Source organism: Pteropus medius, unplaced genomic scaffold (genome assembly GCF_902729225.1).
Source record: "Pteropus medius unplaced genomic scaffold, Ma_sr-lr_union100, whole genome shotgun sequence".
NCBI classification, from domain to species: Eukaryota; Metazoa; Chordata; class Mammalia; order Chiroptera; family Pteropodidae; genus Pteropus; species Pteropus medius.
The window spans coordinates 6,361,412-6,388,966 of NW_024340696.1; the positions used below are offsets into that span (position 1 = coordinate 6,361,412).

Consider the following 27,555-nt stretch of genomic DNA (forward strand, 5'->3'; position numbering starts at 1 on the left):
GCTCATTAAATGAAGTACAAATTTTATACACAGCATGATACCAATTTGAAAAATGAAATCCCTCCAAAACAAATCAAAGCTAACACAGACACCACAAGAAAAAATAGGGTGGGGGGAAGTCACAGAAAACTGCAGAAGGAAATATGGTATAATCCATTAAAATATTAGCATAGGTTATGGCTGGAAAAATTCTGAGTGGTATTATATTCTTCTCTAAACATTTGATTACTTTTTACAATAAATTTATACTGCTTCTATAAAATTATAAATACCAAAAATATTTTTTTAAGGAAGAGCAATGTCATCATATAAGGTGATGGAAGGAGACTTGACTTTGGGTGGTGAACACATAATGTGATATACAGATGATATATAATAAAATTGTACATTTGAAGCCTATATAATTTTACTAACCAATGTTACTCCAATAAATTTAATAAAATTAAAAAAAAGAGCAATGTCTAGGATGGCGGAGGGAAGAAGCCAATAAAAATTTTCAGCTCTTTACAGCCTCAGAAAGTCTCAGGAATTGGAGGTATAAGGTTGTTTCTGAAAGTACAGGGTGGAGCTAAAAACAAAATTAATTGAAAGCCTACATAAGGAAGTAGTTGGGTTATCCCATCAACATCAACTATACCACCACATGGCTACTATTTCATAATGCTGCTAAAAGACATAAAATTTTACTCTTTGGACAGGTTGCAGACTTGGGACCAACAGCTGATAGCAAGGAGATTAAATAATTTCTCAATGATGAATAGATACAGATTTTTATCCTACTTCCCTAAAATACTGGTAGCCATGCTTATATACTCCCTAAATGGAAATCAAAGAGTTCTTTTTAGATAAACCAACAATAAAAAAGATCTAGGTACTGACATTTTTAGGTTTCCCCAAAACAATTTTCTGGAGGGCATCATAAAGCAAAACTCTTTAACTGAAAGACCTGACTATGTATATGGAACACGACCACGGTTACCAGATATTTGAGGGTATGCATTTCAACATGATCAGCAGGACATATACTACACACAGGAAAAAAAAAAAAAGAGACGATGTAGAAGAATATGTTAGAATAACCATAATATCTTCAGAGAGGTGAGAAATTATTACATTAATGAAATAAAAACAAAGTGCTATGGAAAGAAACATTGAATTACAAAAAAAAGTTCTTAGAAATTGAAAATATGAAGAAAGAATAAAAATAAAGGTAGTAAGTTGATAACATTTCCCAGAAAGAAGAATAAACAAAAGAGGTAAATACCAGAAGACAGAAAACAGAATTAGAGGATCAATCCAGGAGATCCAACATCAAATTAATAAGTGTTCCAAAGAACAGATAGAAAGGAAGAAAAGTACATATGGCGGTATATGTATGTATGTATTTGTAGTGTATGTATGTGTATGTGCATAAATAGATGAAAATTTCTAAAAGTGAAAGGATAAAGGTTTCTAGAGAGAAAGGTCCATGGACTGTTTAGTCTAATGAATTAAAAAAGACCAACATCAAGGCATGTTATTTTGACATTTCTGAATACTAAAGATAAAGGAAAGATTCTATAATCTTCCTGGGAGAAAAAGTCACACGATATACATTCTCATATAAAGAATAAAAATGGCATGACAGTTACCAGCAACTCTGATATCTAGAAATCAATTAAAGAACATCTTCACAGTACTTAAAAAAATTATTTCCAACCTAGAATTCTATATCTGGTCAAACAATCAGAAAATAAAGATATTGCCACACATGCGTTGTCTCAAGAAATTACTTTCTATGTACCAATTATCTCCAGAATCTATTGAAGGATGTATTTCTGTAAAATAAGAGAGAATGAGAAAGATGGAGAAAAAAGCAAATACTACATACAGAAACCTTAAAGCTGTATAATAAAATTTAACACTTCTTAGCTCAATAGGGAACAATATTTACTTGAAAACACTCTAGAGATTTAAAATAAGGTAAAAAACTGTTTTAGCAAGATGAGAAAAGGGAGGAAATGTATATGTAATGTAAAAAAATTAAATCCTTATCCTCCAAAGTAAAACATAAGTAGATATCTAAAATTGGAAAAACATAAATATGAATTAGCAGTATAAATATAAAATTCAGAAATTAAGAGGAAAAACCAGAAGAAATAGCTAAAAGGGGAATAAAAATTGGGAATAGGTAACAATAGGTCAAGGAATACTTCCATGAACATTATAGTACTTGCTAGATTCTAAACTATGTACAGGCATTAATTTTAAAAAATACATAAACTAAATTTTAAAACGAGGTGGAGGTGGATAGGGGAAAAGAGAGGAAAAGCAAGAGGGTGAGGGAGACACACATGCACATATACATGGAAGGACTTTTAATGAAAAGAAATTAATCAAACGTTGGGGCTATTAAAAAAAAAAAAAAAAAAAAAAGCAGACCAAAATATATTGCTTGCTTGTCCTGGGACAGCTACACAAACTAGCCAAAACTATGAAGCTTTATATCCAACTGTCTAACAGAAACATGCAAGCAAATGACATGAAATGGAATAGGCAATCAAATAGAAGAGCAAAATAACTATTCTAGCCCTAAAGAAGGTAGGAGAGATTTTTTTAAAATTTAGTTCCATTCTCCATTGGCTTACCACCTGAGTCCCCTACTCATGTAACAGAAAGGCATATACCTACCTAGTATATTTGAAGAGGGATAATAAAGATTGCAAATCGATCGATCATCAGAAATATATCATCCAATATGGTGAGAAATGAACAAAAGAGATTTAAGGTTATGAGTCTCAGGAATAAGGAAAAATTCCTCCAGGGAACAGGTAAACCACTTGTGAAATGTGAATGTTAGCACGTGTAATTATTGATTTGCTGAAATGTTTATAGAGAATAATAGCAGAAATAAAAATTAAGTTTAGGATAGCAAAAACTCTAAGAAATAAAAGACATTTTATATAACGACATGGATTTAATCAGTTTGCTTTCAGGTATTTTGTACCCTAAAGATCTCCAACTTTAGTTATATTTCTTATACTTTACCTTCACATTTAGATTTTATATAGAGACAAGATATACTGTACTTTAATTTCTTTACAGGTTTGTTGAAAAATATGCAAATGATCAAACAGAGAGGATGTCACTTTAAGAATCTTATTGATAAATATGTAGTTTAGGGAAGAGGACAGGTAGCACAGGTTATATGATTAAATAATATAACTTTCAAAATTACGCTATAATTCAAACCAGGTTTTTAAAACTGATCAGATATAGGGCTCCTGAAAATACAGAAGAGCCCCTCCTCTAAACTCTACAATAAGTTTTGTTTAATGAATCCAACCTGAGTCTTTGTAACACTTATCCATTAATAGTTTAGGAAACATCTTAAAATATTTATATGATGCTTTAAGGCATCTTATATACAACTGAAAATGTGCATTTCAGAATAAAGTGGTTAGTGTTCTATTCATCTGTTCCTGCATTATGGCTAGAGATTCCCGCTCTAAAAAGTTTGTTTACTGTAAGTTCACAGAGATACTTAAAAAGGAAGTAAGAAAAAACATTTTGTTGAGACTGCCAAGTTTTAGAAGCCTTTCAAAAGACTTTTAAGTATTAAAACCGCTTTTAAAATAAGCTCTAAATGCAAGCACTAAGGTGATGGATTAGATGGAGGAAAAAATACAATTTTCATCAGTAATAGTCCAGATTCCAACACAATGTTACCTGGATTACAACGCAAGCACATTAACATTTGTGTAGTATTTGTGCAGTATTATATAGAATAAAATGTTATTAATATAAGATATAGCTTAAAATTAAAACAAAGTGAAAATTATAATGAAATTAGAATGAATTTACCTGAACCACTGAATTAAGTTTGCTAAGTGATTGAAAGAAATTATGACTAAATATTTGATGTTGGTTAAGTGGTTAATGAAAAAGTAAACAAAGTTTATGGCACCTGACACCTCTTCCACCAAACTACTGGGATTTTTAAGGAACATGATCAATTAATAGCAATATTAATAAAAGCAATATATTAGATATTTTGACTTTATTAATGAAATATTGGAGAGTCTCATGAAGAAGTCTATGAAAAAGACATTAGAGAAATTGACTACCTATTCCTTCAAGAGAAACATCTAAAAATGTATTTATTGGCTATATTGTTCTTTAAGCGATTTAAGTCTACCTGTGAGCATAATCTAGCCTATTTGAGTATTTCCATCTTTCAAATACTTCATTTCTCCAAGAAGTCTATCCCACAGATTTAACCAAGGATTCTGAAATGTTTCCGGTAGAAAAATACAGTTGTTTTATGTTTATCTTTCCAAAAGTAGTTTTAAGAAATGTCAGTATAGTCTTACTTTTAGAAGATTTTCAAAATTAATATTTATTTTTTACTTACTATAAAAATTTTCCTAAAAAAGGCCCTGGGATTAAATGTTATATATATTAATGTATATAATATTATATGACATATAACATATACCATTTCTTACATAATTCTGCTAATATACCGATCCTGCTAATATAACTGCTAATATGAAATTATATAACATCCTGGTACATTAGCAAATCAGGGAAGAAGAAATAAAGTGATGGTATAAACAAACTAAATCTTCATCTCTTAGAATAAGAAGTTGCCAACATCTAAACATGATTCAAGAAACAGCAGTATAAGCCTGTTTAGAAATATTAGGTAAATATTAGAAGTTTGTTATAAGTCATCAGCATGTATTTCAACAGAAAATACAAAGTTGTTTTATGTCTATTTTCCTAACAGTAGTTTTAAGAAATGTTGATATATTTTTACTTTGTTATTCTTTTAATTATTAAAAGAAATGCCCTTAAATCATTAAATTATTAATGACAAGTCACATCCAAATAATTTTAAACCAAATGCCTATTACAGAGGAAGAAAAACTTAAAAATTATACATCGATATTTCTTAGTAGCAAAAAATGCAAGGCCTAAATAATATAAACCTTTAGCTACTTATTCCTATGCCAGAGAAATCATATAGTTTAGCGATCTATATATTTTTTAATTGAATTCCCACCTTAAAATGGTGGCTCTAATTCCTGATTAATTACAGACCACCATGAAAGTCACAGTGGGATCATCTCATACAAAGAACCAGAATTTAGTACTAAATGATCTTAAAAGTCATTTAAACTTTCTTATTTTATAATTTGTTACTCACAGAAAGTGACATGCTCAAAGTCATAATGTCAATCATATTTGCTGTTGGTTCTTGCTGATTTACCAGGGAAAACCAGGTAAAGAAACCAAGTCATGCAAAGTAACAAAATACATAATTACAATGAAGACTTAAAATTATAAAATTTTCTTTATAAACCCCCAAAATACGAATAGAAGGCAAACAGATGTAGCATCTCCTAACTACTACTACTACTAGAAAGAGAATATAAATGTGCACAAAAATGGATACCTTTAGAATTTAAATGAGGTTATATAAAATTAAAAGTCATAACGAAATAAAGAAAAAAAGAATAAAAAAAAGGGTTTAGAGCTCTTGTATGTGTATATGTGTATATATGCATATGTGTGTGTATGGTCAGATTATCTATCTATCTATCTATCTATCTATCTATCTATCTATCATCATCATCATCATCATCATCACCATCTATCTAGAACTCTTACAAAATAAATAAGACAGATGAAAAATAACAGAAAAAAGGCAACGGAAATGAACAGATAACCAATTCAGAATGATCTACAACTGAACAAAAAGCACATGAAAAAATGTTCACTATCATTACCTATTTATGGTGGAGGACAGTACAGTTACAACAGTTTTGGAGAATAACTTGTCAATAAATATCAAGTGCTTTAAAAGTGTAACATACCCCTTGATCTAGCTATTCTACTTTTTAGGGTTTTGGCCTAAGGAGATAATTAGACAAGTTGCAAAATATACAAAACATGCACAAATGTTTAGTGGAGTGTTGCTTGTAACAGCAATAAAGTGAAAAAAAGCCAAATGTTCATTAGTAGGGCATTAGGTAAATATAATATATAGCCATTAAAAATGACTTACATTCTTATTTGATAGAAAAATGTGTGTATAGCAAGTGATTCAGTGAAAAACAGCTGGTTATCAACTGTATGTATGACATCTCAATTTTTTTGTTTAAAAAACCAAAGTACACATGCATGCTTAAAAAAAAATTTCTAGTAAGCTATTAAAACAAAATGTTAATAGAAGTTAATGAAAAATATCTTATTTCTTTTGGCTTGACCTTTTTTAAAAATTAAAATAAATGAATATTTATTGCTAAGATAATAGCAAGGTTAAAACAATAAAGGTATAATAAACTTGAAAATAATGTTTTCGACTGTCAAGGTTATAATTTGTTGCAGTGAGGGAAGGTAAGTTATGATACACTTGCTATAATAGTAGAACAAAAAAATACAATGGAAATGCAAAAGAGTATGTGTGGGCAAAGGAGAGAGGATTCATTAAAGGAATGATTTCATAAAGAGGGTAGTATCTGAATTGGATCCTCAACAAGGATAAGGATTTTTACTAGGCTAGTATGTGGGATGGAACTAGAGAAAACAGTATTCGAAATTGAGGGAAATGCTTGAAAACTACAGAGGCAAGGAAACAGAAAACATGTTTAAGAGAAGGTAGGGACACTAAGTGCCTTATGGAAGTGAGTCTGAATCTTGACATTGAACTGGGACAGCCTTTGAAGGCTCTTCTAAATAAGGGGCCTGCAGTTTATTAGGGAGAACATTTTAGTGTGAAGGGTAGATTTTACAGGGGATAGATGAGAAATAGAACTAGTGTAGAAATTATTAATTTCTTAAATCAAATTTTCTCAATGTTTTAAAATAAATGAATTAAGAAACATTCTATTCTCTCTCTGTTTTAAATAAATCTTTAAAATACAAGTACTAACTGGCAATTTCATGTGGTTTCAGGTAGGAGGGGGTCTATATTTATTTTTTAGCTCTTTGAAACACTCCACAGATGTTTCTTTTAAATAAAGAAACTAGATAATTTATCACTAATGAGTTAAAAATCCCGCTCTTAAAAAATGGGCAGGCCTTCTAGGGTCATCTTTTGATGTGCCATATCATGTGTCCTGAATGATTTTACCCAGAGGAACTAATTTATCAAAAGCTTAAGATTGCAAACGTTAAAAGATTTACAGAGCTGTATGTTAGTGTAACAAGCAGAATGCAGTATTTAGCAAACATGAGTCACAGGCTGCAAAGTAGGGTTCATGACAGGGAGACATTGATGAATGGGATGAGATCTAATTGAGGTTTGGTACAAAATGATGGCAAGGATTTTTCTTTTGCTAACACTCATATTAATATGTGAGTGAGGAGATATTTTGGGAAACTATGCTAAATTAAAATTAGTTGGCAAAGTTCTAAAGTGAAATCAAATATTAATGTATTCATTTCAATAAACACTTCTAGGCTACAAATGATTGATACAATTACTGTACTAATCATAAATCTGGGTTCTTTTTAACAGCTTTGTGACTTGTGGAATTAATAGTTGTAAATGATACAGGTGAATGAATTTTAACTATTTTAAAAATATGTAACCTTAAGGTACTACTGAATTAACCAAATAAACATTTTATCATGCATTCATAAGACACTATTGTGGTTACTGTAGTACTAATGCCTACACAGACAATATCAGTTATTTGCAAACATTACAAAGAGAGAATATATGTTCGCATGTATAAAGAATTGTCATAGTCCTTTAAATTAATTCAGCACTCTGGGTAATAAATCAACCATAACTTTCTGATACTTGTCTCTGTGGGAAATAGCAGATACATATTTTCTCTCTGTCTAACTTTCATAGTACTCATGCTTATTTAAGATGGGGAAAAAAAGACATGCAAATAACCTTTTTAATTTACAGCAACATTTGCAGTTACAAATGAATAACCGAACATGGTCTTGTGTATAAGACTAAGGGCCAAATGAAATGTATTTAAGCTACAAGTATGACTTCTGTTGTTTATTGGTAATGATTAAATTTATTTGCCAAGTGGGAAAAAATACAGAAGATTTAATTCGTAAACATTTTTGCTGCTTCATACTTATTATAGAGAATTAGTATTGAGATTTCCTATTTTTTTAAAATGAAATTTCCTCATATTCAAGTAATTTTAAAGGAAACAAACTTACATTGGAACTCTATAGTAAATCAGAGTATCTGTACTATAGTTCTACTAGTATCTTTTCTTTTATTGTACTTTAAGATAAAACCACTGACACGGGATGCAAAATTTAGGAAAAGGAAAGGTTAGGGACAGAAATATTACTAAATGTGTTTCCAGATGGATAATGAGGAAATCTTGACTTTTCATTTAATGTCAGAAATTTTATCAGTTCCATAAATAAACCTTGCTGGCAGCACCCCCATCCTGCATGGCACTCAGTGAGTGCATTTTCTGTTTTCCAGACCCAAAATAGGTGCATGTTTTATCCCAAATCAACAGACATGTAGTCTGGAGGCAAAGATTTCAAGTCAACTATCTATCCCCAAATCAAGTACAGACATTAGTAAAGTAGTAAAATTAACAAAATTTAAATTTAGTTTCTTCTTAAATAAGAATAAAAGGTTATTAATATTAGAAAAATAAAAATAGTCTATGTAACAAAATATAAATATTATATCTTGGGATATCTTTAATAACAAAAATGTAAGATATATATGAAGAAAATGTAAAACTTTGCTGAGGAATATACAAGAAGATGTGAATATGGAGAGACAAACTGGGAATGAGAAGATTTGATAGATTTGAAGATTTGATAGAAAAATATGAAGACAAAACTAATTTATAAATTAAAAAAAAGATTTTATTTCCTTAGAATGGGAAAAAAATTACTGTAAGATTCTTAGGGTCAGCCAAGAACATTTTAAAAACAAAGAATAACAAAGGGACTAGCACTGCTATACATAAAATTATAAATTATCAGTTATTAAAACAATACTAGCTCTAGGATAGACAAAAAGGCAAAATAATAGGTTAGAAATCCAATAAACAGAATTATATATTAAAACATAGGTGCCATAAGGATGGATTATCAATATAATAGACAAGAATGACAGGCACTTTGGAAAAAATTAAGTTAGATTCTTGCGTATTATCTTACATTAAAATAAATTAGGAGAAAATGACAGTGAAAATTCAAAAACTTATGAATGAAAGGCATTTTGAGGAATGATTCCAAAGTCAGAGAGGAAAAAAAAAATGCTATTTTATTATATAAGTTTAAAAATTTCAGAATTAAAAAGGAAATCTCAAAGAGTAAATGATAAATTTGAAGAATACATTTGCAACATGCATCTTGGAGGAGAGTTAATATCCCTTGATGATCTCACCCAGTTATATGGCTTTAAATAGAATCTAAATGCTAACAACTCTCAAATTTATATTTCAATTTAGACTTCTCCCCTGAACTCCAGATTCTTATATCCAACTGCTTTCATGGATGTATCTTAGGCAAATTTTAATTGCCTCAAATTGAACTCCTCATCTTCTACCACCTTTACCCTATAAAACTGTTCCACCTGAAGTCTTCCCCATCTTTTTCAATATGACTTGATCTTTTCAGTTGCTAAGTTAAAAAATCTTAGAGTCATCCTTGATCATTTTTTCTCTCACATCCCAAATTCAATATGTATGGAAAGTCTGTTGGCTCTATCTTCGAAATATTTTAGAGTCTGACCACTTCTCACCAACTTCTACTGCTACCAGCCTGGTCTGAGCCACCACCATCTTTTACTTGGGTTATTTGCAGTAGTCTCCTGTTTCAACCTTCACCATACTACAAGCTATTCTCAATGTAGTAGCCAGAGGGATGTTTTTAAAACACGACTGAGATATGTTACTTCTTTGCTCAGATCATTCCATGGTCCCTGTTTTGTTCAGAGTAAGGGCCTAAGTCCTTATAGTGACTTACCAAGTTCTAAGTAACCTGCCTTCCTTCTCTTTATCTCTATGATCTCATTACTATCTACTTTCCTTCTCTTTTCCTTTGTACCAGCAATTACATGTCCTTCTTGCCATTTCTTGAATATGCAAAGCAAACATCAGTGTTAAAGATTTTGCTCTGCTTGTTCTTTCTAAAATGACTCTTCTTCCAGATATCCACAAAGCCAACTCTGTGAACTCCTTCAAATTTTATCAGTGAGGCCTTCCTTCCCTGACCATGCTATTTAAAGTAGCAATCTCTTGTTAGTCTCACTCCTGAACTGCCTTTATTTCTTTTTCCATAGCATGTACTACTTTCAAAGATTCTGTTGAATTTACTTACATTTATTGTATTTCTCCTTGCACTATCATAAGCTCCATGAGGGTGAAGAAGTTTGCTTTGTACTTTGATGTATCCTTAGCATCACACAAGTGCTTGGCACATAGTAAAAGTTAAATAAAAATTGCTGAGTAAATGAATAAATATCCATATCTTAAGCTCTTGTAAATAAGTAACAATTTTTACAAAAGATGAGTATGCCAGAAAAATGTTCAAATGACGGCTAGAGCATTCACAGAAAAGAGACCCATAAATAGTTGAACTATATTACTAAACAAAGGAAAAATGAAAATTAGATAATATTTATGACTATTAAATTGGCAAAGAATTAATAAGTAATTAGCAAAGACAAAAGAGAGCGAGAGAATCCCAGATTTAATAGATACATCAACAACGACAAGGTATGGGCCTTATTTGGATACTGATATGAAAAAACTGTAAAAAGAAATAATTTATGAGACAATGAGGGACTCTGAATGCTGATTAGATATTTGATGATATTAGGTATGAAGAGGGCATTGTGTTTTCATTTAGGGACACTAAGATGCAAATGGAAGAAATGATATGCTGTCTAGATTTCCTTTAAAATAATCCAGTGTACATGTAGATGGGGTGGAAGAAAGCAAATGGGGGCTCTCAAGACTAGCCATAAGATAATTCTTAAAGTTAGATGATAGGTCCATGGGGCTCATTATAGTATTTGAAAATGATTTTCTAAAAATTAAAAATAAAAAATATTTAAACACCAAAAGCTGGCGAGGCTGAGGGGAAAGGAGCTCATTTTTTTCCTACATTACTGATGGGAATTAAAGTTGGTATAATCATATAGGCAATCTTTTTTATAAATTTTAAAAAATGTGCATATTTCTTGAGCCAGAAATTCCACTTCTGAAACTTTATCATGGTAATAATCAGATATGAGCACCAGGATAAATACACATATTTGCGTAATGCAATATTATTTATAATAAAAATTTGTTAAACAACCTAAATGCCTAAGAGAATAAATTAATTATGGTTACTCTCATTAGACTTTTAAAAACACAGTGTGTGTTTTAAATACAAAGAATTCAGTTGAGCTAGTAAATATTCTTTAAAGGTCCCTACAGCATCGAGGAAAAAAAAATCAAATCCCACAGAATTTCATATTTTTGAAATTTAACAATAAAACCTCTTGACATTACCTGTTTGTAAGAGCATAAGAAAAGGCCAGTAATACATATATAAGTTTAAGATGAATGAGACACCTTTGACTTGTTTTGCTTGAGTTAAATTACTTCAATTTTACTTCTAAAATGTGTTAAGACTATCATTTATAGTATAATTTTAGCAATATATGCTATCTGGGTATTGCTTTATGTCTTAGGAAATGCAAATGTAAATTTCCTACTTATAGTTTTTAAAATGAACTTCAATATTCTAAGAGTGTAAAAAATAAATATAAGTGGCCTCACTTTATAGCCCTTCTCTGTTATTCATCTTTGACTCTTTATTCATAATGAAGACAACATACATAATTCATGGAATAGACAAGACATATTCAGCAAATAGTCTACAAAATCATGTGAACAAAATATTGAAACAACAAACTAAGAAGAAACATAAAACAAAACCCACCCTCTGATATGTTTTCAAAAGAAAATACGTATTTATAATGTAACATTTCAAGTTTTTCCTTTTGAAAATACTATGAAAAGGAATTCAGAACCAAGTAAATGTTTTGTTTTACTGTTGACAAGTATAGTCTGCGCAATTACACTGAAAGTGAAATATGGATTTTTAAATAAGGAATAATGACTATAATACAGCAGATGGTTATTATTTCTCAATCTTGGTGTTAAAAACATATTTCCTCTCCAACATCTTGAATATATTATATGGGAAAAAAATCAACGCCCAAAAGGTATGAGAGAATCTGAAAAAAAATCTTTTTTCTTTCCAAAGATCTCACCTAGGTCAGTTCTAATGTTGATAATTCTTTATTTCAAGAAAAATTCTATCTATTGATTCATCTATCTTTCTACTTATCTCCAAATTTCTTATCATCTTAATGTAAAAATATAACAGAAGGAACTTAATAATAGAGACCTAAGTAATTCAGACCAACTTCCCTACTGAAAGCAACTAAAAAATCTGGACAAAATATAAAAAACATGTGCTTGAAGGCACAGGAGAGCTAACAAGACTGTGAAGGATTATAGGCAAGTATCAAGAGGTAGTTGGAGGTCAGAAGGTAATCTCTGCATTTACAGGTATTTTCCCTGTGAGGTTCTTTGCTGATGCTGAAGGAGGGGGCAGAAATGCTTAGCAACATTGTTGAGAGCTTTGTAGGTCTGGGGTGCTGGAACTGGAATTTAGGGCCCACTAAAAGGAGTTGTTTGTAAACCCTCCTTGCTTTGAGTTGGGATGCCAGACAGCTAAACTCTAAAGGGCAAATCAAGGGGTAGCCAGGCCCTTCACAGAGCAACAGTTCAATTTCAAATTATCTCAATCTCTAAAATCGGACTGAAATTAGTTTGGATTGTTAAAACCACCAGGAGCCTGAAAGAAGCAAATGTAAATCCTCTCTGAAGGAAGACATTATTATCAGAAGCTTTAAAGTATTTTTACAAATAATTCTGCAAATACATGTAATTAGCATGTATGTAAGGAAATGAAACCATGTGAACAAAAACTAGCAGAAAGATAATAGAAACAGACCCAGAGGGTTCCAGACTTGGGCCTTCTAAACCCAGCCTTTAAAATAATTGCACCCATGTGTTCAGTAAGAATTTCTGGAAAGAAATGGAAACTATAAGAAAAAATCATATAGAAATTCTAGCACTAAAATAAAACCGAAACTAACAACTTGATTGATTTAAGAACCATTTGACGCAGCTAAAAAGTAAACTATAGAAAATGTGAAATTTCCAGGGTGAGAAAAAGCAATTACAAGCAGGAGAAGGTGTAAGGCATAGATACGACAATAAGTTACTATGCAATAAAATCGGCGTCCCAAAAGTAGAGGAGGAAGCAAACAGGGCAGAAATAATATTTGAAGATGTAATGGTTAAGAATTTTAGAAAACTAATGAAAGATAACCCAGATACAAATTTAGAAAGTTCTATGAACCCAAATAAGAGAAGCAGAAGTAAAATTACATAGGCACAATACAGCAAAACTACTAAAACCCAAAGACAAAGGGAAAATATTTTAGGAAGCCAGAGGTAAGATTACATTCAAGAGAGCAACAATTAGAATGAAAGCTGACTTCAACAGCAACAATGAAAGCCAGAAGATAATAAAAGAATTTTTTTCAAGTGCTAAGAGAACTAAACTGGAATTCTATACCCAGCAAAATAGTCTTCAAGAAAGAAAAGTAAAATAAACACATCTTCAGATGCATAAAAATTAAGAAAATTCATCATCAGCATACACACTGTAAAGAAAATGTAAAGTTCTTTAGATGAAAAAAATGGTCTTGAATGAAGATGCAGAAATGCTGAACATATGTAGAACAAAAAAGTAAATGTAAACATTGACTATATAAACAATAAAAATAATATACTATGGGTTTTATATATATAGAAAAATAAAGTACGTTTTAACAATGGTATATATGTCAGGAGAGGGGTTAAAGGAATTAAAGAATTTTAAGTTTGTGGCACCACCCTCTTCTCAGTGCCACAAACTTAATAACAAATAGTTACTTTGATAAATAAATAGTTACTTTATTAAAAATTCTTTTAATAACAAATAGTTACTGTGATAAATAGACTCTGATAAGGCTTTTATCCAAAGGTAAAAAAAAAAGTAATTATCCAAAAGGTAACTACTAAAAAAATATAAAAAGAATGCATAACACCCAAGGTCACCGAGGTGAAAAATGGAATATTAAATATTACTCTATCATTTCAAAGGAAAGTTCCAAAGAAAAGGAATTTACAATAAGCAGAACAATTAGAAAGCAAATCAGAAGATGGTAGATTTAAACTCAACTATCAATATGTTCATTAAGTACCTTAAGTAAAATATAAAGACTGATAAACAGAACAAAAAAGTAAAAATGCTAGGCAAAAGAAAAGGGGGGTAGCTACGTTAACATTTAACAAAGTATACTTAAAGTTAAGAAAAGTTACTGGAAGGGAATCATAATAAAAAGATGTAAAAATTCTAAAATACACATATGTAAAAATATAATTTCAATAAAAGAAAGCAAAAATTGAAAGAACTAAAAGGATAATGTGGTAGAATAGAGAGTAGGCAGAATACCCTCTTCCCCTAAAAGATGTCCATGCCCTAGCCCCAGAACCTATGAATATGTTACATTACATGGCAAAAGGGATTTTGCAGATATGATTGAGGTTATGGAATTTTAAGATAGGAAGATTATCCTAGATTATCCAGGGGGCTCAATTTAATCATATGAGCACTTAAAGAAGGGAACTTTAACTATAGGCAGTAGAGATAAGCAGAAGGGTAGGTCAGAGAGATTCCAAGCATGAGAATGATTTAATCTAGATAGAGGAGAAGAAGTGATGAAGAGGGCCACATGCCAGGGAATATGGGGAACCTCTAGAAACACTGAATGACCCCGGCCAACAGCCAACACAAAAACACAGATCCTAGCTTTACAGCTACACAGAACTGAATTCTCCTAACAACCAGAATGAACCTAGCTGCACATGCTCCCCTAGAACCTCCAAATAAGAGACTTGGCTGGCTGACACCTTAATTTTGGCCTTGTGTAACTCTAAGCAGATTCACCAATTGAGCTTGCTGGACTTCTGACATGCAGAACTCTCGGATAAATAAGTATTATTTTAAATTAATATGGTTGTGTTAATTTTTTAGGGAAACAATAGAAAACCAATACAAAATAGAAAAATCCACAGAAATAGAGGAAATTTTTAATAGATTTCCTCAGTTTGTGATAAAACATAAATTTAAACGTAAGTCAATAAGATTTGAAGAACACAACTAATTTAACCTAACTGACTTATATAGAATATTGCAACTAATGATTACAAAATATAAATTCTTTAAAAGTATACTTGAAACATTTATACAAGCTAACTACATGCTTGGTATAAAACAAGTCTGCACAAACTTCAAAAGATTAAAATCATACAAAATATTTTCTCTAAATACAATTCAATTAAGCTAGAAATCAATGACCTAAAAATAGGCTAGGATTTGCCACAGTTTTTTGATATTAAAAAACGCTACATGGGTCAAAGAAGAAATTGTAACATAAATCAAAATATTTTGAACTAAATAAAAATGACAAATATTCTGTATCAAAATTTGCGAGATGAAGAGAAAGCTATGTTTAAAGGTAAATCTATGGACATAAATTATAAATTAGAAAAATCAGAAGCTACAAAATTGTATTATCTGGAACATTTGAGATGTTGTTCCTGGGCAAGTCTTCAGTTTGGCTCAAATAAACTCTTAAAGTAAAAAAAAAAAAAAAAAAAAAAAAAAAAAATCCAGGTAAAATTAATAAATTCATCCTTATTAGTTAGAAGGAAAAACAGCAATGCGAACATAGTGAAAATCGAAGGAAATAAAAATAATAGCAAAGATAAGAGCAGATATAATTAAATAGAAAAGAAAATGCACAATGAAACAGAAAACAAACATCCAAGAGGAAAAAACAAGAAAGCAAATATTTTAGTGACAGTTCTGACAAGGGATAATACTAAAAGAAGTAAAATCAAATGCATAAATCTATAGGTATTTCCCTCATCCTCTCTTAAAATCTATTGACATAATATTAGTGATTGGAAAAAAAAACAATAGTTGCCAACAGAAGAAACTAGGTAACTTTTGGAAGTTGGAAAGCAGATCAACGGAAAATCTAGAAGAGAAAAATCAGGACCCCAGCTATCATGAGAACTGCTTTTCCCCAGTCTGTGAACTCAGATAAAAAGACTGGGGAGTAGGCTATGAGATGACTATCAACGATAATTAGTAGATCGACTACTCCATATATTTACTGTGATGTTGTATTGTAAGTTAAAACTCTCTAACAAAGTGGAGACCTCCCTAGCACCAACATTTGGAAACAAAGAAAAATAGAGTAGGGCCTTGGGAAGATGCAGATTTCCAGAAAGACATAAAAGTCTGGTGAGAGAAAAGAACATGAAGGCAGTTGTAACCAGAAGAGAAACTCTAAAGCACTCCAAACAAACAAACAAACAAAGTCCAAATCCTCAGATAAAGTAATAAAAAAATTCCACCGACTCAAATGAGCAAAGGATATATTAGAAAAGATGAAAAGTCACTAGCAATCTCAGAGTTGCAAATTTAAAAAGAATATATATTAGTCTAGTGTTGCTGTTATTATTTTGGGTTAAGGTAAAGAGAAAATAAGTATTTCACTGACATTTAGTATAGGAAAAATTTTTGAAGATTTGCAGGTTACTTCTTTTTTAAAAAAAATTATTTGTCCACTGACTCAGCAAATCAGTTTCTAGGATTCAGGTACACATGCATGAATGTGAAGACACAGGCATGCTCTCTGATGCACTGTTCACCAAAAGAACAAAGGTTAAGTAGATTATGGTGTATCTATTCTCTGAATTCTCACAAGTGTTAAAAAAAATAAGTTAGATTCATCATGTATGTTCATAATAAACTAAACAAATAAACAAACAAAAAGTTGTAGGTTAGTATATAATGAGCTAGCATTCATATAAAACCTAATAAAAAGCTAGTTATATTATCTAATAATCAAATTCATTCCCTCCCTCCCTCAACTCCCCCCACCCTCATTTCTGCAAGGATGATCAAAATATCAAGAGACTTATCTCTGAGAAAAAACACAAGAATGGTGTTCTTGGGGAAGTTGAAAATGGTATTCTACTTCTACATGTACTTCTGTATTGCCTGAAATTTTTTTAACCAAGATTATATGTTAGTTTTGTAATTAAGTTTTCCATGCACACTTTTATGAGGAGAGATATCAAATGATCTGCCAACAGAAAAACAGGATATTCCACACTGTTAGTTGATCTTAACAACAGCTTACTACATAAGAATTAATATTCTTAATTATAATCTCAGTCTTTAATAGAGGTCACATTTTAAAGGATGGAAGGAAAATTAGTCTATCGAAAATGAAGAATATAACTTAAAGGTTTTATTGCTAGAGTTATTTATAATATCAAGCATACCTGCTCTTACTGTTGAAAGATACTGGTTAATTGAAATAATTCCAAATCTAATATTCCCATTAATTCTCACAAAATAGCCAAACCTATTAAAAAATTAACTGTTATGTAGATTGATATGTAAAGGAGGCTAATCTTCAGACATGTCATTATTTACTTAATCAATGAAAGCTGTACTTACAACAGGACGTAGACTGAACTGGCGCAAGCTGTGGGAAAGCCATAAAATCGGAAACCCCAGGCAGACCGTTGTGCTTGGTACGTTCAGTAGTCTGGTCAGCCCAAACAACCACTTTTTTCCTCTCTACCAAATGCTCAATTTCTTTGAAGTCAGACTCAAAAGCAGCATTTAACAGGCCAGCTTCTTTTAATGCACAATACTGTTTTCTTAGAGTTGGTAATAAAGCATTCAATACTCTATATACAGAAGGTGACAAGAAGAGAGAAATACTAAATTTTAAATACATTATATAGTTCTATATAACATCCAAAGTATTAGCAGATCAGTAAAATGATTCTCTCTATATATTTTCCTTTTAGAATATTTCAATCGAATACCTTAATATATTTTTAATACATTAAGTATATAGTGGAAAGAATCTTGGATGGGAATTACAAGCACCAGGCTGTAGTCTCAAATAGTCTTCACTTGCTTCTATGTGATCTTGGATAAAGCACAAGTGAGATTTCTCCTCCATTATCTGGGGATCAATTGGATAGCAACTAATTATAATAGGAGATTGTTTTGAGAACTGGTTGAGTTAAATACATATAAAAGCTATTTTCAAAGCATAATGTGATTTACAAACGAAATATATTGTTATTGTTACTAAATATCATGGCATTGAAATGAAAAATTAATACACTGTCAAATGATGAGACTCATTTTAGGTATATAACATTTAAAAAGTAGTAACAACAAAGGAACAAAACAACTTTCCTTTCAGTTAGCTCTTTATGGGCTAAAACAGTAACTTTCAAGCTATTCCTAGGGATTCCAAAGAGAAAAGTTATGAACAAAGATGGCAGGTACAGGGAATCGATGGGCCACTGGAGTCTTGGCTCTGATTCAGAATCTTCCCTATTGTTGCCAATTAGAACAGTACTGAATGTATCTTTTTATGTATTAGACCTCTGCGTAAGTGTTCACTAAAGAAATGCCACAGCTATCTAGCTATAAATTTATATACTCAGTCAATGGTTCCTAACATTTATGTATATTAAATTTATCGGGGTGACATTGATTAATAAAATTATATAGGTTTCAAGCGTATGATTTAACAATACGTCCTACATATATTGCATTGTGTGAATCAAAGAAGATGTCGAACAACATGGATGATCTTGAAATGATTCAGTCCTGTTGTTCTAGTTGACTTATAACATCCAGGAGATCAGAACCATTTGAAGTATGAATAGGTCAGTGGAAAAAGAACAGGCATTAATTTTAACACACAAGGGTATAATTGCTTTATTCTCTAAGGGTCTTAAATATTTAGATAGCAGTACGAATAGTCTGTGACGCTTTTCTTTTTGGTGAGGGTGGGGAGTTCTCCATTTAAGCCAAGTAGGTAACAACTATAAGAAAAAGTCATTAATTTGAAAGTCAATAAAAACATTTATTGAGTATGTGTACTAATTAGGTGTTGTGCAGCAGTTAACATAGCAAGCTTGAGACTGCTATCCTTAGAAACGCTTGTAGTAAGATTGACTCTTGGCTGGCATTTTGAACCTTGGATTCTGACAGGGTTCTCATTTTCAAAACTGGTAAGAGGGACTCACTGTGCTTAAACTGTACAATGTGTTTTATGCTGAACAACTGCTTTCCTTCTGGAAAGTTTGGAATTTTGGTACATACTAGGCAGAAGTACATGCTTATTTGACTGGCTTCTGATAAAAACCTAGGGCACTAAGTATTTTTCTAATGAGATTCCAAAGTAGACAACATTTCACACTTGTCTCAACGTTTTGCACTTAATCACATGCTATGTTGGTTGATCCACTGGAAGAGCACACTTGTCGGCTTCAATCTGGTTTCCTTTGGACTTTGCTCCATTCTCCTTTTCCTTTTGCTGATTTTGTTTTGTGTGTTTTGCTTTAATAAATCAACAATGAGCACAGTTATGCGATGGGTCCTGTGAGTTATCTTAGTAAATCATCAAATCTAGATAGGTGGTCATAGGGAACCACCACATGTTATGTATGTGTGTATATATGTTTGTATGAATGTATTTCTGCATTATTTTTTGACTCGATATGTGTATATATTGTGAAATCATCACCATAAGTCTAGTGAATATCCGTCACCATACATACAGAATTTTTTTCCTTGTGATGAGAATTTTTAAGATCTCTTTTAGTAATTTTCAAATACACAGTACAGTATTATTAACTATAGTGGCCATGCTGTATATTACATCCTCATGAATTATTTATGTTATAACTGGAAGTTTCTACCTTTTGACTTCCTTCACTTATTCCACCCATACTGCAACCTCAGCCTCTGGCAACCAGCAATCTGTACTTTTCTCTATGAGCTTGTTTTTATTTTTTTATTTTTATTTTTTTTTAAGATTCCACATATAAGCAAGATCATATGGTACTTGACTTTCCCTGACTATTTCACTTACCATCATGCCCTCAAGGTCCATGCTTATTTTGGCAAATGGCAAGATTTCATTCTTTTTCTTTTATGGCTGAATAATATTCCACTGCATTTTTTTTTTTATTTTTTATTTTTAAAGGCAAGGCAACCCTTGGTTGACCTCACAGATTGCAAGGACCTTGTCAGCTTACAATCCCTTATTTTTTTTATTTTTTACTCCTACAGCGCCTGGTCTTCCTAGGTGGTCTCCCATCCAAGTACTAACCAGGCCCGACCCTGCTTAGCTTCTGAGATCAGATGGGATCGGGCTTGTTCAAGGTAGCCCACTGCATTTTTATATATACTTTTTCCTTATCCATTCATCTGTTGATGGATACTTAGGTTGTTTTCACACCCTGGCTATTGTAAACAATGCTGCAATAAATATGTTAGTGCATAGATCTTTTCCAATTAGTGTTTCTGCTTTCTTCAGATAAATACCTAGAAGTGGAATTGCTGGGTTATATGGTAGTTTTATTTTTAATTTTTTGAGGAACCATCATACTGTTTTCAATATGTTTGAAACTGGCTACATCAATTTACATTCCTACCAGCAGTGCACAGGGGATCCCTTTTCTCCACATCCTCACCAACCCTCATTTCTTATCTTTTTTGATAACATCCATTCTAACATGTGAGGTGATATTTCACTGTGGTTTTGATTTGAATTCCTGATGATTAGTGATGCTGAGCAACTTTTCATGAATCTTTTGGCCATCTGTACATCTTCTTTGGAAAAATGTCTGTTTAGATCATCTGCCCATTTTTAAATCAGATCGATTGCTCTTTTGCTATTAAGTTGTATGAGTTCCTTAAACATTCTGGATATTAAACCCTTATCAGATAATTATTTGCAAATATTTTCTCCTATACAGTAAGTTCACTTTTCATTTGGTTGATTACTTGCTTTAGCTGTGTGGAAGCTTTTTAGTTTGGTGTAGTCCCACTTGTTTATGTTTGCTTTTATGAGCTTTGCTTTTGCTATCAAATCCCAAAAAATCAAAACCAAGTCCAATGTCAAAACTTCTAGAACTTTTGTTTCAGGTCTAAGTTGAAGTATTTAATTCATTTTGAGTTAATTTTTGTGTATGGTATGAAGTAGTGGTCCAGTTTCATTCTTTTGTGAATGCCTATCTACTTTTCCCAATATTATTTATTGAAGAGACTGTCCATTCCTCGTTGTATATTCTTGTCTCCATTGTTGTAAATTAACTGACCATATATGCTTGGATTTATTTTCAATTCTGTTCCATTAATTTATGTATTTGTGTTTATACCAATATCATACTGTTTTATTATGGCTTTGTTATACAGTTTTAAATCAGAGACAGTAATGTCTCTAATTTAGTTTTTTTACCTTAAGGTTGCTTTGGCTATTCAGGGTTTTTTGTGCTTCCATACAAATTTTAGAACTGTCTTTTCTATTTCTGTGAAAAATGCCTTTGGAATTTTGATAGGGATTACACTGAATCTGTAGATTTCTTTGGGTAGTATGGACATTTTAATATTAATTCTTCCAATCCATGAACACAGAATATTTTTCCATTTATTTGTGTCTTCTTCAATTTCTTTCATTAATGTCTCGGAGTTTTCAGTGTACAGGTCTTTCACTTCATTAAATTTGTTCCTAGGTATATATTCTTTTTGATACAATTGTAAATGACTTCTGTATATTGATTTTGTATCCTGCAACTTTACAGAATTCATTTATTAGTTCTTATAGTTTTGTTTTGTTTTTTTTTTTTGATAGAGTATTTAGGGTTTTCCATACATGGTATCAAGTCATCTGCAAATAGTGATGGTTTTACTTCTTTCTTTCCAATTTGGAAGCCTTTTCTTTTTCTTGTTGGATTGCTATGGCTAGAACTTCCAGTACTATAATAATGGTGAGAGTGTGCATCTTTGACTTGTTCCTGATTCTAGAAGAAAAGCTTTCAGATTTTCACCATTGAGGGTTCTGTTAGCTGCGGGCTTGTTATATATGGCCTTTATTATGTTGAAGTGTATACTGACTTTGTTGAGAATTTTTATCATAAAATAAATGTTGAATTAATTGTCAAATGTTTTTTCTGCATTTACTGAGATGATCATATGATTTTTATCCTTCATTATGTTAACGTGGTATATTACACTAAATGATTTCGAATGCTGAACCATCATCCTTGCATTCCTGGAATAAGTCCCAATAGATCATGGCATATGATCTTTTCATTGTATTACTGAATTTGGTTTTCTAATATTTTGTTGAAAATTTTTGTATCTATGCTCACCAGGGATATTGGCCTGTAATTTTCTTTTCTTGTGTCACCCTTGTCTGGTTTGGGTATCAGAGTAATATTGGCTTCATAAAATAGACCCTTCTACTTTTTGGAAGAGTTTGAGAAGAAATGGTATTAATTCTTCTTTGACTATTTGGCAGAGTTCACCAGAGAAGCCATCTGGTCCTGGACTTTTATTTAGGGAGGCTTTAATCAGTGATTCAATCTTCTTACTAGTAATGAGTCTGCTCAGATTTTTTATTTCTTAATGATTCATTCTTGGTAGAATGTATGTTTCTAGGAATTTCTTCTAGGTTGTCCAATATCTTGGTATATAATTGTTCATGGAAGTGTCTTATGAGTTTTTGTATTTCTGTGGCTGAATTACACTATCTCCTCTTTCATCTCTGATATTATTCATTTTAAGCCCTCCTCTTTTTTTCTTGGTGAGTCTAGCTAAAGGTCTGTCAATTTTGTTTATTTTTTCAAAGTACCAGCTTTTGGTTTCATTGATCTCTGCTATTGGTTTTTTAAGTCTCTATTTCATTTATTTCTACTCTAATTTTTGTTATTTCCTTCCTCCTACTTACATTGAGCTTTGTTTTTTTTTTTTTTTCCCCTAGTTCATTGAGGTGTACAGTTAGGTTGTTTATTTGAGATTTTCCCTTTCTGGAGGTAGACATTTATCTCTACGAACTTCCCACTTAGAACTGCTTTTGCTGCATCCCATAAATTTTAGTATACTGTAAATACATTCTCATTTGTCTCAAAGCATTTTTTAAAATTTCACTTTGATTTCTTTCTTGACCCATTGGTTGTTTAGCGGTATGTTATTTAATCTCCACATACTTGTGAATTTTCTAGTTTTCTTCTTGTAATTGATTTCTAGTTTCATACCACTGTAGTCACAGAAGATGCTTGATCTGATCTCAGTCTTCTTAAATTTGTTAAGACTTGTTTTGTGGGCTAACATATGAACTATCCTGGAAAAGTTTTCCATTTTGATTGTATTGCTATCTATTTTGCCTTGTAGGTTTGCTCATATTTGTTTTATATATTTAGGTGCTCTTACATTAGGTGCATAAATATTTACGAATGTTATACACCTTGTTGGATTAACCCCCTTATCATTATGTAATGCCATTCTTTGTCTCTTATTACAGTTGTTGCTTTAAAGTCTATTTAAAGTCTCCCTTAGCTCTTGCCTATCTGGAAAATTCTCTCTTTCAATTCTGAATGATAATTTTGCTGGGTAGCGTATTCTTGGTTGAAAATTTTTCCTTTTAGCACTTTATATATTAAATCATCTTTTTGCCTCCACTCTACAAAGTCTTGCTAAGACAGTTTACAACCTCCATTATTTTTATCATTAAATCCTTCCAAATTCTTTGTAAGTATTATGATCTGTTTTAATATATGAGAAAACTAAGGTGTGGGATGGGGGAGGTAGACAGGGCTAAAAGGGGTCAAATATTTGGTGATGGAAGGAAATCTAAGTCTCGGTGGTGAACACACAATGCAATATATATATATATATACACATACATACATATATATATATACACATACATATATATATGTGTATTTATATATGTATATATATATATACATATATGTAAAACATACTGTTGAATGACAAATTGGAACTTATTCGATTTTGTCAATCAAAGTCACCCCAATAATTTTTAATAAAAAAGTGAAGGAGAAAAATAAAAGAAAAAAAACTAAGGCATGGGGGGTTAAATAATTAATGCAAGGTTATATTGCCAATATAAACTAGAATTCAAGATGAATCTCCAAATTCATACTTTTTCTACTATGATGCCTTTATAATGCTTTTGGTTCACCGAATTTTTAAATAAGTCAGAGATCTATTTGACCATTTTGAGGCAAAAATTTATTTTAAATGTGTTAATCTCTTTGTTTCATATAGCAAATATGCATGGTTAAAGAAATTAATGTTTCTTTCATAACTTTAGCTTTGGCAAGTGATTTGAGTGCTAGTTAATAAATATTCAATGTCTGTTTAAGGTATAGATGTAGACAGTATGGGGAGATTAGGTTGAGCTTGTATCTATGGGAAAATAGCTCCCTAACATTTTTCCTTTCTTTTTTCTTCTTTTTAAAAATAACTACCTAAATATGATAAATCAAAGCTATGAAAAATTAATTACTAGTTATTTGAGAACACTAATAGAACTCCAGTAGAATTTTAGACTAGCAGAAAGCCCTGAGAGAAATAAATTTCTCATTTTTCCCGGGCATGAAAGTGATACCTAAGGAGTTGACTAACATATTCTAAGTAACAAAAATAAAGACTAAGTTATATTTTTTTACTATTATATTTCAAAGATCAAATGATGCTACTATGGAGCTGGAAGAGGGAGAATGAAAGAGCTATGATACCATCACATAAAAATTAGACAGTTGCTATGAAAAATATACATTTTTAGTAACTTCATATTGATGACAGCAAAATATCATTCTGGAACTATAAATGCTTAAAAACTGCCTACTTAAATATTCAGTTGCTATTAATAGTAATTGCTTCTAAGAAGGGAAATGAATTGCTGGAGGACAGGAAGAAATGGACTTCTTTTCACTATATAGGTATCTTTAGAACTTTGCATTACATGGCATATAAAAATTAAAATAATTTTTAAGAAAAATCTTTCAAACCTATAAAGCATTATAAAAAATTAGTTAGAGGAGAACGACATATTTTATACTTTCTCAATGTTTTCAAAGTCTGCATGCTTTCTGATGCTGGCAGACACTTAAAAATAATCTATCCTGTACCAGATAAAACTCAGTTTTCTGGTAGTGAAAAGCTGAACTTCTATGCTTCAGGTTCTTTAGGTCTACAGTGCTAAAATTTGTAGAATAGGTAAATACATGTACTTACGCTTCAGTTTGCCTGTGTTGTTGTTCTTGAAGACAAGCTAGATCCATCATATGTTTGATTTGGGCTTTCAGATCTTTGTTCTGGAGGTGCAAATGGTGACAGTGAAGATCTTTATTGAGTTCCTAGGGAAAACAATGTAAACGAGATATCAGATTTCTTTAAGAACGTAAAAATTAAATCAATTTTAATAAAACTTATTTTATATTGGTGTCAGTAGTTTTAATTTTTTTTTTTTTTTTTTTTTTACATATGCTATGATATGCTTGGAAACAATCTGAAAAATAAGCATTCTGGTATAGATGTCTATAACTTATTATAAGCAATAAGTTCCAAGTTTCCTCAGAAACTGCAGGTCAGAAATGAACAAATTTTATTCTGACAGTTTCTTGGTTTATCCAATTTGTTCATAGTAAACTGTAAAAATACATGAATATGACCAATCTTTGCTTAAATGTCACTTTTTTAGAGAGGCTTTCTCTGAGCATTATATTTAAAGATGGAAACTCTCCATCCCCAACAGGCTCTGTCATAGCATTGATCAATAACTATTTGTATGTTCATAGTTTGTCTGTACTGGACTGTAAGATTCATCACCAGAGCAGGGGTTTGTGTCAAACTAGTTCAGTGTTATAGCCCCATTGTGCAGTGTTTGGAGTTCTATGAAATAACAATTTCTTGCTTTCACCCAATCTTGGTATAAACTGCATCCTACAACAAAAGTGTGAAAAAGTCTTTTGTAGGCTCCCATTTTCCTAAGCCTCATGTGTTATCGAACCTACCACCTAAAATTATTTTTTCCTCAAAATTCCTAAACCTTAAGTATGAAAAATGTTAGCTAAGTGGTTACACTGAATTATAACTGGTAATAACCCAATTGCATTCTCGGAATCTTTAATTGGGAAAATTTTAGTCAGTATAATGAAAGGCAGTGAAATTTTTTGAATACCGTGAGGGGCTATGACAACAATCCCATAAAGCAAAGTTACTATGAACGAAAACATCCTCTTAGGGACAATTCCCATAATCAATTTTAGTTTTTCAATATTCCTCCCAAACTACAGTTGACCATTAATTCTCTAAAATTTTTCTTTTCTTTCCTTTCCCTTTCTTTCTTTCCTTCCTCCCTCTCGCCCTTCCTTCCTTCTGCTTTTTTTTTCTCCCTCCGTCCATCACTTCTCTCTCTCTCTCTTTATATTTTTTATGCCAGTGGCAGGCACTATGACAGGGGAGCAATGTCATTCTATATGTCTGTGATATATTAAAGTTTGGAGTCATTTACATGATTCACGATTATATTTCAAGAAATACAGCAAGTATTTAGAGAAAACTCTCTTTAGGGACTCAGTATGATATGGTTAGAGCACTGGCCTATGTCAGGTGATTTTAGAGATGGTCTCAGCCATGACACAAATGCAACCTTAAGCCAAAAATATGGTCTTTATGGGGATTAATTTATTTTACTAATATCAAGAGCTCGAATATGATCTCTGTAGTGTTTTCCAGTTAGAAAATTCAATGATCCTAATAGTGTAAACATATGTGCCAAATATTCCATCTTTTACCTTAAAAAAAAAAAAAATCCCTTCTTTATACGCTTCCTCTGTTAATCTTATTCCTTTATTGTTTTGAATTACTCTTCTTTTAAAGAGGCAAGCCTTTACTGTATAATCATATTATTCAACAATGGGTGTTGGCTAGCTTGTCATCTTTGGAAAACCAAATTTACATTTTGAGTCTTTTCTTACCTTGATACACTAATGATGGAATCAGATTAAAAGAGCATGGCCTATTCTGAGAACTACAAGTAGGTTATTAATGGTTGAAGTGAAGAATATAACGAGAGTTGATATGTAAAACTAGAGAGGTATTCAGGTGCCATGCTAGGCCTGAAAAATTATAATAGAGAGATTACATTAGGGAGAAAGCACTGAAGAATGATGAGACTAGAGTTAACTTTTAGAAAACTCATTTTCCTTGCAGTAGAGAAAGAATGGAAGTGGAGTAGAAAGGAAGCAGAAAGACCAAATGCAGCAGTCCGCTAATGGGAGTGGAAATCTGAATTAGGGTAGTTGTAGACAGAGAGGAGTGGATAGATTTGAGAGGCTAAAAGGTAGATAATGCAGAAAGGTACGGAAAAAAGAGCTCCAGTTTGAAAGTCACAGTACTAGGTCTGTGTCCAGAATTGTATAACTGTGGATAAGTCCTTTTACAAAGTTATATTTCAGTTTGCTTATGTAAGAAATAATGGGTTATAAATAATCATTTTACCTGTGAAATATC

The 27,555-nt window shown here is 31.5% G+C and overlaps 1 protein-coding gene and 1 pseudogene across 2 annotated transcripts in view; both read right to left on the minus strand.

Moving 5' to 3' along the window:
* Positions 1-27,555, minus strand: part of KIF18A (kinesin family member 18A) — a 77,200-nt gene that overhangs the window by 15,793 nt on the left and 33,852 nt on the right. For both annotated transcript variants that reach the window (XR_005653563.1, XM_039866102.1), the window contains exons 12-13: positions 25,276-25,397; positions 17,650-17,885 (exon numbers count right to left, since the gene is read on the minus strand). Coding sequence is in view for 1 of the 2 variants with exons in the window: in XM_039866102.1 (XP_039722036.1) it covers positions 17,650-17,885; positions 25,276-25,397 (358 nt within the window). In the remaining variant the exon portion in view is untranslated. The remainder of the gene's footprint in view (positions 1-17,649; positions 17,886-25,275; positions 25,398-27,555) is intronic.
* Positions 20,293-20,404, minus strand: LOC120610541 (uncharacterized; annotated as a pseudogene).